Source organism: Coffea arabica, chromosome 4c, assembly GCF_036785885.1.
Source record: "Coffea arabica cultivar ET-39 chromosome 4c, Coffea Arabica ET-39 HiFi, whole genome shotgun sequence".
Taxonomy (NCBI): domain Eukaryota; kingdom Viridiplantae; phylum Streptophyta; class Magnoliopsida; order Gentianales; family Rubiaceae; genus Coffea; species Coffea arabica.
In genome coordinates, this window is record NC_092316.1 from 14,952,381 (window position 1) to 14,966,256 (window position 13,876).

A 13,876-nucleotide genomic window follows, 5' to 3' on the forward strand; every position below is an offset into this window, starting at 1 on the left:
TTCCTTTTTAGTGGGTCACCAAGAGCATGAATATGGAAGCCAAGGAGGCCTAGAGTTTGCCCGGTTATTCTTCCTTTAAAAAGGGTCGCTGCCCCCCATTGAAGTAGTGGAGGAGTTGGATAGAACCCCTAACGTTGTTGTTGTCACCGCCGGAGATAATAGCCATTGCTTTCACTATTCCTATTTGCTTTGCATGCTGGAAATAGAGAAATGGGATTGTCTGGATTGGGCGAAAACAAGGGAGAATCGGAGAGAAGAAGAAAGGTGAGGAGGAGATGATTAATTTGACAGGGGAGGTTTTGCAGGCAATGTTAAGACTTCTAGGGCATTATTAGATGGAAAATGCATTTTTAAGTGTTTTGTCCCTATTTGGAGACGAAGGGAGAAATAGGTCATTCACATTTGGAACAATGTAATAATGGATTTTTCAAATTTACCCTTTGGTGGGTCTCAGGCAATATTTTAAAACTCAGACCGTTAATTGAACCGGTAAGGTGTTCGGGTCGATGTTCAATCGGTCGGACCGGTTCGACCCTGGTTCAATAAATTTTTTTTAAAAATAATTTATATAAATATATATGCACAAAATAAGACATGCATTGGACTAATTTAAGACTTTATATGATGAAAATTTTAATATTTTCAAAGAACTTGGATTTTCACAAATAAATTTTTTAAATTATAAGTTGAAACAAATAAATTTCATCTCAATCTTAATTGAATGTATAAAAAAAATAATGTTAAATCCAACTCAAAAATACCACAATATTTTGAAATTGTACAAAATTCACTTTTATGAGAATTAGACATTGTGAGTTTAAATTTTAATTCAAGTTTTTGATATTTCGATATTGCAACTTAAAAAAAAGAAGTTTTGAATTTGGAGAAAGTAAAGAAAATAGAAAATAAAAATACAAACCTGATAAGAGGTAAAAAATGAGAAGAAAATGAGTGAATGTGGCATTTAATAATTAGTTTTTAGGGTTAAGGAAAACATATTCTTTTTTGAATTTTTTTTTCAATTTAATAGACAAAAACCGAAAAACGGCCGATTCAACGGTTCAATCCGGTTCGCATGGTTCAATCCTGTTTTTATGTATAATCAACCCAAAGCATGAATCGAACCGGAGCCAAGGCTGGTTCGCGGTCTGACCGATCGAACCGGCTGGTTCGGTCCGATTTTTAAAACACTGGTCTCAGGTAGATTCCCATTAAAATTGGCTAGAAAAAGTGTAAGAGGGCAAAAAATGATTACTTTTTATGTGTTTTTTTTCTCGGAAACGATAGATAGATTTATTAATAGTAAAAAGCATTACATTATATGAGCAAGGGCTCAACTTGAGCTATACAAAAGTGTACTAAGACACTGAGGATATAGAAATTTCTCATCAAAATGTATGTGTGTTGCAAGTTCACTCAGTCTTACACTTAGTCTATTAGTTTCAACAGGCAACCTATCAAATGAGCATTTCCTAAACAGTGAGCTAATGTCTCTTACGTCCTCTAGGTGAGTTGCAATGCCTATGTCTCTTGAGGCTTGACTCCTTATCAATTTTAGAACCCGAATGCAGGATGTTTGGATCTTTATTGACTGCCAACCTTGTTCCTTTGTCTTGCATAAGGCCAATTTGATAGCCTGCACGTTGTCCAGTACAATTGATCCAGTACTTCTTTTCTTTAGTATCCAAGCTGCAAGTAATTGACTCAGGTTGTTTTTTTGCTATGATTTCAACTCCCGTATTCTGATCTTCTTCATGTTGCCCAACATCTACACAAATGTTGAGCATATCATCGTCAACCACCCTTTGCTCTTGTTCTTAAGCTATTTTTGTTTTTGAGATGCTCATATGATGCACTGTTTGTTGAGATTGGTGATATTCCTTCCAATCCTTGATTGCCTTTCTAATAACTTCCATTGGATGTCTTTCTTTATCTTCAAATTCTGATTCATTCCTAGCTTTCCAAATCTGCCATAATATGTCCTCTGTCAGGGCAATGTGTTCCATTCCATCCTTTCTGGCTTTCACTTCCAACAGCATACTCTACTAGCTTCTGAAATCACCTGTGTAATCTTTGAGTCCATCCCATTGGAGGGGTGCCATCTTCCATATCATTCATGCTCTTCTGTAATGAAAAAAATATATGTTCCACTGTCTCAATATTCTTTCCACAATCCTTGCAAGTTATATCACCTTTCCCTGTTCTTTTGTATATTGCTTCCCTTCTTGGCAAAGCATGATTTAGACTCTTCCATATAAACAACATTTGCTTGTGCTTTATCTTGGTTTTCCATAGCTATTTCCATACTCTTTCATTCTCAGCTGTCCAGCTTGTTTCTCCCTTATTTCTTCCATCTTTTTCCATCTGCCTATCCTCTCTTGTCATTGCTTCATATGCTGACCTGACCGTGTATTGTCCATTACTAAGGCTCCAAAAGTAGCAATAAGTTCGACCAGTTAAACTAATAGGCATTTTGTGGATTTTTCTAGCTTCTTTTGAGCTAAAGATCCTGAAAATGAGTGATGTATTCCATCTAGTTAGATATCAACTCACTCATTTTGTTAATCTGGCAATCTGGAGGTTTAAGAGAGTTTAGTTTACCTCTCTTTCATTCCTGTATCCATGCATCCTCCCAGATCCTAGTGTTTTTACCATTCCCAATTTTCTTTCTTGATCCCTTCTTCACCTCCTCCCTTGCTCCTATCAGACTTTGCCATATCCACGATGAATTTCCTTTGACTTTGTAGCTCAATGGTGACTCATTGGGATAATACTTAGCTCTCATCACTTTACTCATCAGAAGGTTTGGGCATGTAAGAAGCCTCTAAATCTATTTGCCCAGCAGAGCTTTATTGAATCCTTGGAGTTCTTTGAAGTCTAGTCCACCCGTGTTCTTGTCAGTTGTCATCCTTTTCCATGAGCACCAGTGAATTTTCCTTTTTCCACTTTCTTCTCCCTATCAGAAGTTTGCCATCAATGCATTTATCTCTATGCATAGTTTCACTGGAAGCTTGAAACATGACATTGCATAAGTTGGCATTGCCATGGTGATTGCTTTAGTAGAACCTCTTTCCTTGCTTGGCTAAGCATTATGTTGCTCCAGCTTGAGATTGTCTTCTGGCATTTTCCTGTGGTAAAACCAAAGATTTGGTCTTTGGTTCCTATGATGACCATTGACAACCCCAAGTATTTCCCTTGTTTTGCCACTTTTATGTTTCTTAATCTATTGCAAATCTCACTTTGCTCTTCCTGTTCCACATTCTTACTAAAGAAAACCGAGTACTTTTCCATATTGATCAACTGTCCTGAGCCTTTTTCATACATGTTCAATAGTCTCATCACTTCTTCAGGTTGAGTAGGTTCTACTTTGCAAAAGATCAAGGAGTCATCTGCAAAGAAAAGGTGGGTTAAAGATGAACCATTTCTACTGATCTTCATTCCATTTAATCGGTGGTTCCTCTCTGCTTGAGCCAATAGGTTGGAAAAGCCTTCTGATACTAGAAGGAACCGGTAAGGTGATAGGGGATCACCTTGCCTAATGCCCCTTGATGGTATCAGATATCCTTTAGGTTCCCCATTTATATTGACAAAAAAAGGTAGCTGTTGTGATGCATTCCATTATCCAGCTTATCCATCTGTCACAGAACTGCATTTTTGCCATGATTGCTTTGAGTTAGCTCCATTCCACCCTGTCATAAGCTTTTGGCATATCTAATTTTAAAGCCATAAAACCTTGAGATCCCTGCCTTTTGTTTTTGGGATAGTGCAAGTACTCGTGAAAAATTATAACATTGTCCAAAATTTGTCTTCCACGCACAAAAGCTGCCTGGTTTTGGCAGATGCAATTTTCCAAAACCTTTTTCAATCTATTTGCTAGAATTTTGGAAATGATCTCGTAAAAGACATTACAATGACTTATGGGTCTGAATTGCTTAACCTCAGTGGGGTCTCAACCTTAGGTATGAGAGATATAATGGTATGGTTTACTACTTTCAACATGTGACCAAATTGGAAGAAGCTCTTAATGGCTTGTATAATATCTGCTTTGAGAATAGGCCAAAATTTCTAAAAGAAAATTGGTGTCATGCCATCAAGGCCAGGAGATTTATTTGGGTTCAAAGAGAACAAGGCTTCTTTGATTTCTTTTTCCTCAACAGGTTCAATGAGTTCTGTGTTCATTTGGTCTATGATGGTCGGTGAGATTCCTTCTAGAAACAAATTTTCCTGGTCCACTCTCTTACTGCAGAAAAGGTCTTCAAACTGATTCTCTACTTCCTGTCCAATTTCCTCTTCTATTTTAGTCCAAGACCTGTCCTCTTTTTGAAGCTTTTGGATCTTATTCCTTTTTCTTTTGCCCTTTACACTAGAGTGGAAAAAAATGAGTATTCCTATCACCCTCCTTAAGCCGTTGGACTCTAGATTTCTGCTCCAAAAGAGTTCCTCTTCATCATAATTAAGCCTCCTTCAATTGCATTTTATGATCCTTGTTTTTACCCTTTTTGTCTTGACACTCACTAGTTTTAAGTTCTTCCAAGAGCTTTTTGATACTTTCAATTCTATGCCTTGCATTTCCTTGGAAGTTATTTCTCCATTTGAGGATGGCAACTCTGCAAGTTGCAACTTTCTTGTGCAGTTTATACATGCTCGAACCAGTTTGCTCCTCTTCCTAAGCCTATTTGATTACTTGTTCCAATCCTTCTTTTTTCAGCCATCTTCTATCAAACACAAATCTTTTCTTCTTTTTCTCCTTTTAGGGGTTAGAGTCCAGGAAAATCATGCTATGGTCTAAGCCAAAGTTTTCTATGTGTTTAACTATTGTTCTGTCAAACATTTGGCTCCATTCACTGCTCCCCAAAGTTCTATCTAGCCTTTGTTTGATTTCCCCTTCTTGAGCCCAATGGTTGCTCCTTGTCCATGGTTAGCCTTCAAAGCCTAAGTCAATCAGCTTGTTTTGGTTAATGAAATTCCTAAAATCCCTGAATGTTTCTTCTTCCCTCCCATTTCTCCTCATTCGAAGTGATGTCATTGAAGTCTCCTGCAATTATCCACCTAAGGCCCCATAATTCCTTTCTTATTTCCACAATTTTCCATTGGTTGTTCCTGATTTGATCATCAGTGCTAACATAAATACCAATGAACCACTAGTCCAAATTAGTGTCTGTGTCCATTATATGGACTTCCATAGTGAAAGTAGTAGTCATATCCTCTAATTTGTCCACTTTGAGCCGTCATTCTTTACTTGAACTTAGGGATGAAACAACAACTTGATAGCAAGACACAAAGCTCAAGGCAACATCTTTCAAGAAATTATCATCATTTGATTCTATTCTTAGCAAGTTTTGTGGATCATTTGGTGATTCTTTATCAAACTTTCCCAAGGACATTATCAAGCAAAGAAAGAGATAAGAGAAGCTTGTAGAGAATTCTCTATAAATAGGGGCTTGTTCTCTTCATTGGGGAGTTTAGTTTTGCGAGCTTGGAGGGAAGAAGAGAATCACTAAAAATGTAGCTCTAAAACTACAAGATCCTAGTAGTTAATTTAGCAGTAGAATAGGTTTGTGTAGTTTTTATCCATTCTTCTACCTGTAGCAAGACTTTGAAGAAGATTTTAGGAGTAGAGATGGAGAGCTTGGGACCTCATGTGAAAGTGTGACTTTTTTCCTACTACTTTCTCTCCTGTATTTGATTTCATGGTTTAGTTGTAATATAAGTTTGGCCTTTTCTTTAATTTTTACCATGTTATTCTAAAGTTTCATGCATAAGTAAGTTTAATCTCTTCTTTGTTGGATGAAATGAACTTGGTTCTTGTGTTTATCATTTGAGCAAATATTTAGCACTTTTATTTGTAAAATTATGATTAACTAGCCATTAGTTGTGAGTATTTAAAGGTATTAGATCATCAATGAGAGTTGAGATTTGATACTAAGTCAAAGAATTGCTACACCTAGAGAGTTCACCTATGAGAGTGGAGGAGCATTTTTGTGACTTTTTATTCATGTCATTTCATAGGAACTAATGAGTTTATAACTAATTTTATAACCATGAAAGTAGACATGAATTAGTTATGGGTATAATTGATTCATTGTAAGAGTAGGTTTCACATACATTGGAAAATCATGCCATGCTTAGTCAAGGTGACAAATTTCAATAATCGGATCATTAATCTAAGAGAGAAAACTGAACCTAGGAATTTTTCTTGTGTTTGTATTTTTTATTCATTTATGCTCCTACTGTAGTTTTACTTTCTTGTTATTTATATTGGTCTAACTAATAAAAGAATTTGAATAGCATCGGTAGATAATCATCTTTCTCTGTGGGATTAACACTCGAATATTCCTATACTCATGTACGACTTGTGCACTTGCTCCAAAGACCAAGTTGGGATTTGAGAGTCCAATAATGAACTTCATCCAAAAACCAAGTTGGGATTTGAGAGTCATTTTCTTTTTTTTCTCTCCCCTCCTCATATTTTTTTTTATCTTAGGCATGGGATTCAAGAGTCTAACAATAAACCTCACCTGATGATTACTTGATTAATATTAATAGCAATCAACTAAACTCGGGTCTGCAGCACAGAAAAATTGTTATTCAAATGCAAACTTATGATGTACTGGAAGTGCTGTTGTACAAAGTTCCGTTGACATATTCGAGCATGATGTGAAACTGTAAGCACTATCATCAATTCATCTCTTTTAGGCATCTCTACAAAATCAAATGCATCATCTTGAACAAATTTTTGCGAAGCCTAAGCCACGACCGATTTTTTTTTTTTTTTTTTTTTAAATGCCCAAGCTGATGTGAACTTGAATTAATCAAGGTTGGTGACGAGATTGATATTTAGAAGTCCTTGAGTCTTCTAACTATCAAACTTTTGTTAATGCAAAATTAAACCATGAATTTTACTTTCTACATTTTGCGCTTTTCTTATTAAATTGTTATTGAAGATTTATCACTTATAAGTTCTTTTATTAGATGGATCGACAAAAAGGAGAACATTTGGGAGAATAAAGGGACTAGAATGCAACCAATTTATGCTTTAAGACAAATAAATATTTATATGATACATTGCTAAAAAAAAAATTTTACGATGCTTTACTACAAGGCTTGCATAGTTCACTAGGAGTAGAACTTCATGCAAATGGCTTACAAGAGGTAGATAATGAGAGCCTTTTATATATATATATATTTGTGTAAATCTAACCTAATCATGGTTGATTAAACTTGGTTGACATGCCAATACAATTTTATAACTCACTAGGAGGCTGATTCCGCGCTACGCGCGGGGGATCAATGTTATTATGCCCTAACTTGTATTGATTATTTAGAGTTGGTGTGATGTTAGAGTAAGAAGAAGCATGTAAACTATATAGGCTGTTAAGTTTACATTAAGATAAGTATGGAATGATTAAGATGAGAGTTTGGTGTGGAAGTGAAATAGGTTGAAATCGTACAATGAAAATTGAAAGTAAAAAATGTTAGAATGGTCCAAGCATTAAAAGTTATAAATGGAAAAGTAGTAGAAATGGTTTGTTAGTTGTTGATGTTGATTTCGTTTATATCTAAAGTTTGATGCAAAAAGTAGAAAGTGATGATTTTATAAATTGTATATGAAATGGTGGATAACGGTAAAATATATTGTTCAAATTTTTTGGTTTTGAAATGCATGCCTTCATATTTCAATGTAAAATATATTGTTCAAAAAAGGGTAACATCTTCCTATGTGAAGATCAAGTACGATTTTAGATATGATAATCAATAAACGTTAATCAAATTGAAGTCTTGAAGGGTTTCAAGTCTCATAATTAAAGTTCTTATTTTTAACAGGAGATTCTATGTTCTTGTAGCAGTTTATCAATACAAGAAACAAAAAACTGGTAGAACAAAAAGCCAAAAAAAAAAAAAAAGAGAGAATGATCAGCTAACCTGAATCAATACAAGCTCCAAATATATAACACAAGATGACGAAGAAAGAAAGCTCGTTACAGCAACCACATATGAACAAAGCTGCATGCAAAATGTAAAGGGAAAAGAGGAGAAAAAGGCAGAACACAAATAAGAACAAACAATGGACAAATGAAAGGTAGAACAAAGAATGAAAGAAGATAGAAAATTTGAAATAGCCTTACCTTAATGCAACGGCAAAATAGAAAACACCCATAAACAGAGAAAGTAAACCTGAATTAGTTGATGAATGACGGACCAAAAAACATATTGGAATAAACAGGAGTATAGACGAAATAGCTCACTAAAAGAAAAAGCGCACCCGACGAATATTGTTCAATTCTCACAGACAAGGACGACCACCAATTGTCCAATAATAATAATCAAAGAACACAGAAAATAAAAAATAAGCTTACCTTAACACAACGACAAAATACAAAACACCCATAAACAAAGTAAATACGATTGAGTTAGTCTACGAATGACCAAGCAAAAAACATATCGGAATAAACAGCATTATAGAAGGAATAGTTCAGTAAAAGGAAAAGCTCACCTGACCAATCTTTATGAAGGAGAGCAAAATGAAGAAGAAGCTTCGGAGGAACATAGCAATAAAAGAGAAAGTAAGAACCGAAGAAAACAAAAAAGGAATGATACAAAAAAGGACTGCAAAAACTTAACATATCACTAACCATTAGCATAAGCAGAAAATCCCAGCAACAATCCATAGCTTTACCGGCAGCGGTGGCTTGGGCAGAACAAAGAAATTGCTGTGGGTTTGGCAGAACAAAAGAAATTGCCACAGTCCTCCTTTCAATAGCCGTCGACAGTGAAGGAATGATGGTTTTTTACAAATGCAACCCAAGTGTAAATAAAAATTGACCTCCTGACAAGTGCAAACCAATTCGTTGTGGCTGGTAAGAAAAATATAATGGGAGGGCAAAACTGGAATACATTTGTCCTGATAGTCAACTAAACTGAGTTATTGCAATGATGACAATCACTTCCCAATACATATGGGAAAAGGCGGAACAGAAATGGTAAAGTGGTCCAATCGTATACAACCAAAATGAAGACAATAAATGTACCGTTCATTTACAAAGACAACGGTCTCAGCATTTTGGAATTTTTTTTTTTTTTTTGCACAAACACATGCAAGGACGACCACAAATTGTCCAATAACATTTTGCCACATCAGAAAAAAAAGAACGGTCTCGGCAACATCCCTACACACTTAGTACATATGTGTTAATTATGGTTTTCAATTATTAAGAAGGTCCAGCACTTCATTACTTCTTACTGTTAGGTGAATGTACCTGTGAAATCACCAAGTTAATAAAACAAGGGGAATTCGTAATCAAAAAAATATTTTTAAAGCTATATCTTGGAAGAGCTTTGAAAAATCATTAATTGATTACTAAAGAAAAAATAACTCTTGACTCTGTGATGTTGAAGTTGAATTTACTTATTCATAGACATAAATTTACAAATCGATAAAATACATCGCTTTCTCTATCCTTAGATCGTGTGCCAAGAAAAAGAAAGATCAATACTATATACTGCCTTCTGTGCATTAGTTTTCAGCCGACTAGCAAATTTAATACATACATGCGTGCATCTATATCTTTTGATGTTGGACAGATGGAGAAAATATAATTGAGAAAATCACGCTGAGGTTGACGACAATTGCAGTTTAAGCAGCGGATGATGTTTCATGAACAAAGGTTGAAAATTGCAGATAATCATAATTAAGTTTCTGGTTAATATTCTAGAGTTAATTCGAGTAGTTTTTAAAGCTGTGCATCATTGTCATCATAAACATCATGTCGGCTAGAATTAACTTTGTTTAATTGGTATATGATAAATCTTAGAAATATTTTACATCTGCAACTCGATGCATGAACAGCTCAAAAATTGTGTGCAGTCGTGGTGATGTCAGACATCAAGTCAAAGATTAACAGATTCAGCTTTGGCTGGATTTAAGCTCAATTTTAACAAGCATTTCAGCTTGTGCATTAGTACAGATGTGTTTCTCTTTCATATTCATTCATGTAATGAATATTCATTCAAACAAACTATTGTATCCAAAGTTAATAAGATATATTAGAACATTCAAAAAAAAAAAAAAACTATTGTATTTAAAATTCAAGGAAGTTGTTGTATCCAAAGTATTCAAACTACCATCCTAATTTTGCCAAATTTTCTAGATCAGTTGAATATGATATGATAAGATTCATGGAATCCCGTGTTCGGCTATAATTGAAAGGTGCAAAATGAAACTCAACACGTAAACAAAATTCCAACAAGGGGGGAAAAAAAAAGGAAATTGAGCAGAAGAAAACGTTGCCGGCTACCAAAAGGTCCAGAAGAGATCAATTCCCTCTTCCTACACGTCACTCATCGGCCTCAGCTCCCAAAGCTGCTTCTGAATTGCCATATCAATCCCTTCACTCTCCCATTGCTTGCCTTCTTCTAGATCACAATAATGTGTGCCATGTCTCTGCCTTCGAACACAAAAGACACATGAACAAATGGATACACTTGACGTTTCTCTATTCTTGTATGCATACAAATTAAACAAAATTTGCTGCTGTTTTGGGAGCTTCAAAAGGACGCAAATGCTACTCATTGATTTGAATCTTGAACTATGTGAACCGACTCTATTGGTTTTTTTCCCCCTTCTTTTTTGTGGTTGAGTATGATATTGGAATCTGTCTTGACCGTTGTTAAGTACGTTTCTGTTTGATGTCTGATTAAGTGCTTTTCAATGGATATTCTATTATTTTGTTGCGATAATTGTCAACCCGCCAGTTAGTGGTCTAAATTTATGACTTTGTGACAAATTTTTCGTAAGTTTTGAGGTTAAAAACATGTTTTACGTGAATAAAATCTTATCCATAGACATTGTTGAAGGCTAACAAGCGAAAATGTGCTTGGCAGTCACTTGCCGGATGTTCGCCGCGGGCAGTAGTCTTGCTATTTTGGAATTTTGAAGCTATGGTTTTGGTGACCACGAGCCATGGGACAAGTGGTCATTGCTAGTGGTCAGGGAGTACTCCCACCGACCAAATCAGGGTTCGATCATGGCTACTAAGTTTGAGTTAAGGAGGTAATAGAAGGGTAGGGAAGTTAAAAAAGAAAAAAAAAACTATGATTTTGGTGTTTGAAAGAATAAGGAGGAGGAGGAGGAGATTAAGTTATTGGGTATTTTAAGAACCATATAGAAAAGATATAGTTAACCTTTTTTTTTTAAATTTTTATCAAGTAACCCAATGAAATGTACTTCTTTCAAATTGCAAAATTTCAATGAAAAAAACGCCTGGCGTTGTTACTTGTTAGTCATATAGGCAAATGCTAGATCCTCGGTCCCATTAAAGACCTCTTTTTTAACGTAAAATTGATCTTTATTGGATAGAAAACTGCTTGCAAGTACCTGACGCACATTACATCAAGTTACTTCTAAAATTCCCATCTCTCGTAAAAATACACTTGGTACATCTTAATTCAATACCAAGTGGTGGCTCCTATTTTTTATTAAAAATTCTTTTTAAATTATTATTTTGGGATCAAATCGTCGCATTTTTAAGTCTCATTTTAGGCCCTTTTCTTTTTCTTTATTCACTAAAAATCAAAAATTCATTTTCACTCAAAATTAATCAAAAATTCATTTTTATAACTCGTAAAACTTTATTTTTGGAAAAAATGGGGCGCGACAAATACATTGAGGAAAGTTCCAACTCAAACTCAGTAACCAGTTTTCTTTCGTATTTGGAACATTTCGCCAACTGACTACATAACTCCAAACCTTCTTGATCACTCTCTTGACAATCACTTCTGCCTCAACAGCTTGATGCTGAAAGATTCTGCAATTCCCTTCTCGCCAAATGCCATACACAGCTGCCCCTAAAGCCAATCTCTATTTTGTATTAGCAAAACAATCAGCCTTTAAATGATGACTCTACCGATCAATATCAGTCCTCCAATCATAGACTTCTCTATACTGCAAACAACATTAATTGTTGGATACGGGATCAAATAAATGCCGAATACTCACAATTAAAGAATAAGTGGCTGCAAGACTCACTTCCAGTTCAATACCACGCACGTCTTTTATCAGTAGTCACTACTCCCCAACCAAATAAACCAAATATTTTCTGAACCAAGCATGGTGATGCCATTTTACCTCTGTAGTTGAAGGAGTAAGAATCTCAACAGCGGAGTTTACCTATTAAAGACTTGTACTTTAATCCAAGTGAGTTCACACCTCTTTTTAATATAAGAAGGCCGGCTTTTAGAATGAACATGTGGAAACTGCAAAATAATAGATACTAGATATTAAAGGATTAAATCACACTCATGGTCCTAAAAGAATTAATATAGCATGAGGTCATTTTTCATTTGGGTTAAAAGCGTGAGTCAATGGCCAATTTTAAACATCCTTATAAATTTGTAAGTAAAAACAAAAAGTGGTAATAAAAGCTGTAAAATTTGGCAACAACGTATGAAATAAAAATGGAAAATTGCTTGTTGAAATTATAAAACATGAATTCAGTCAATCCGTGCTCGAGTCTAAGTGGCAATTTGGTTTAGTTTTTTTTGTAGTCTTTGGAAGAAAAGGTTGCAAATATTTTATAGTTGTCAAAATTATTATTTCGGCTATTTAATTCTGCACATTCAACTTTTTGCTGCTTCTTAGAAAATTCTATACCAGCCTTAAGCTTAGAAAAAATGGAGAAGTACAAACAAGATTAGGAGATTAATCGAATCCTAATGTAATTACTGACAACTGTTTGTGCCCTTGATCCCAAGGTTTCAATGAGGATTAACTTTGATTGTATCTGTGCCAGTGTGGTGAATGTGTGTTCATATATACACGTATAGATATACATGTGTGTGTAAATGTATATATACATACATATACGTGATGAACAGAGATGTTATATCATATTTATCCGTTCTTTTTTCACTTCATCCGGATCAATCAAATTTAAAGGAAAATTATGAAAAAATAGACAGAAACTTAACCTATTGAATCTTTAAGTGATTAGTGGTTTTATGATCCTTCGTGAATCCACGCTAAAAGAATATGGTGTCCTTGTTATTGTAAATACTTTTAGCTTTATCTGTAAAGGTTACATACGCAGCATGTGACATTCCCATGGTCAATAACGTCAACACTTATTTGAAGCCTTTCAATGTTTATGTCTTTTTCTTATACAATGTGGAGACTAATTTAGGCATGGGATCGAGTAGAATATGTCATACGTATTTGCTTCCTAGTCTGGTGAGAGTGAGATAGATTGGTGGAGATTAGTTTGTTAAATGAAATAGAACAAAAAGGTTCGTTGAATTTCTGGGCAAAAAACCCGCAGACGGGTCCAGGTGCATCCGTGCGCGGATCCCGAATCCGGCCATGCAATCATGATTGGGTCCTTGTGTGGATTCCGTCGAGAATCTGGCCTTGAATTCAGTCCACAATTCGGGGCCAGACTCTAGGCAATGTTCAGACCTTTATTTGACACCTTTTACTTCACACGGCAGTTGTTTTGATGCCAATCGTTGTATTTTGGGGGGACATTGGTTCTGGACGTTAAATATAAGTAGAAAACAATTTTTTGCTATAAAATTCACAAGTCTCTAAGGAATTAAACTGACTTTCATTATTTGATCTCTTCTTGTGAGAAGGAACTTGTCATTAGCTAATACGTTTCCTTTTCTCTTGTTGTATCCTACGGATAGATAAACTGTCTTAACCCTTTAGTAACTACGAAGTGCAGTTTGCCAATTGAAACTCTAAGGACAGTATATAATCAAACCTCGAGAATTGAAGATAAGAATTTTAAGTGATGAATGGTGTCAAACATGGAGCTAGATAAGAATGGAGAAGACAACTAGGAGCTGTTTATCAATTGAAATTGAACAAGAGATTTTTTAC

The 13,876-nt window shown here is 35.1% G+C and overlaps 1 protein-coding gene across 1 annotated transcript; it reads right to left on the bottom strand.

The window, feature by feature from the left end:
- Window positions 1-2,830: 2,830 nt before the first annotated feature.
- Window positions 2,831-3,438, bottom strand: LOC140004705 (uncharacterized). Its single transcript, XM_072044845.1, has 2 exons — window positions 3,067-3,438; window positions 2,831-2,956 (listed from the first exon to the last, which is right to left on the bottom strand). The coding sequence occupies exons 1-2, from the start codon at window positions 3,436-3,438 to the stop codon at window positions 2,831-2,833; spliced, it is 498 nt and encodes a 165-aa protein (XP_071900946.1).
- Between the last annotated feature and the right edge of the window lie 10,438 nt (window positions 3,439-13,876).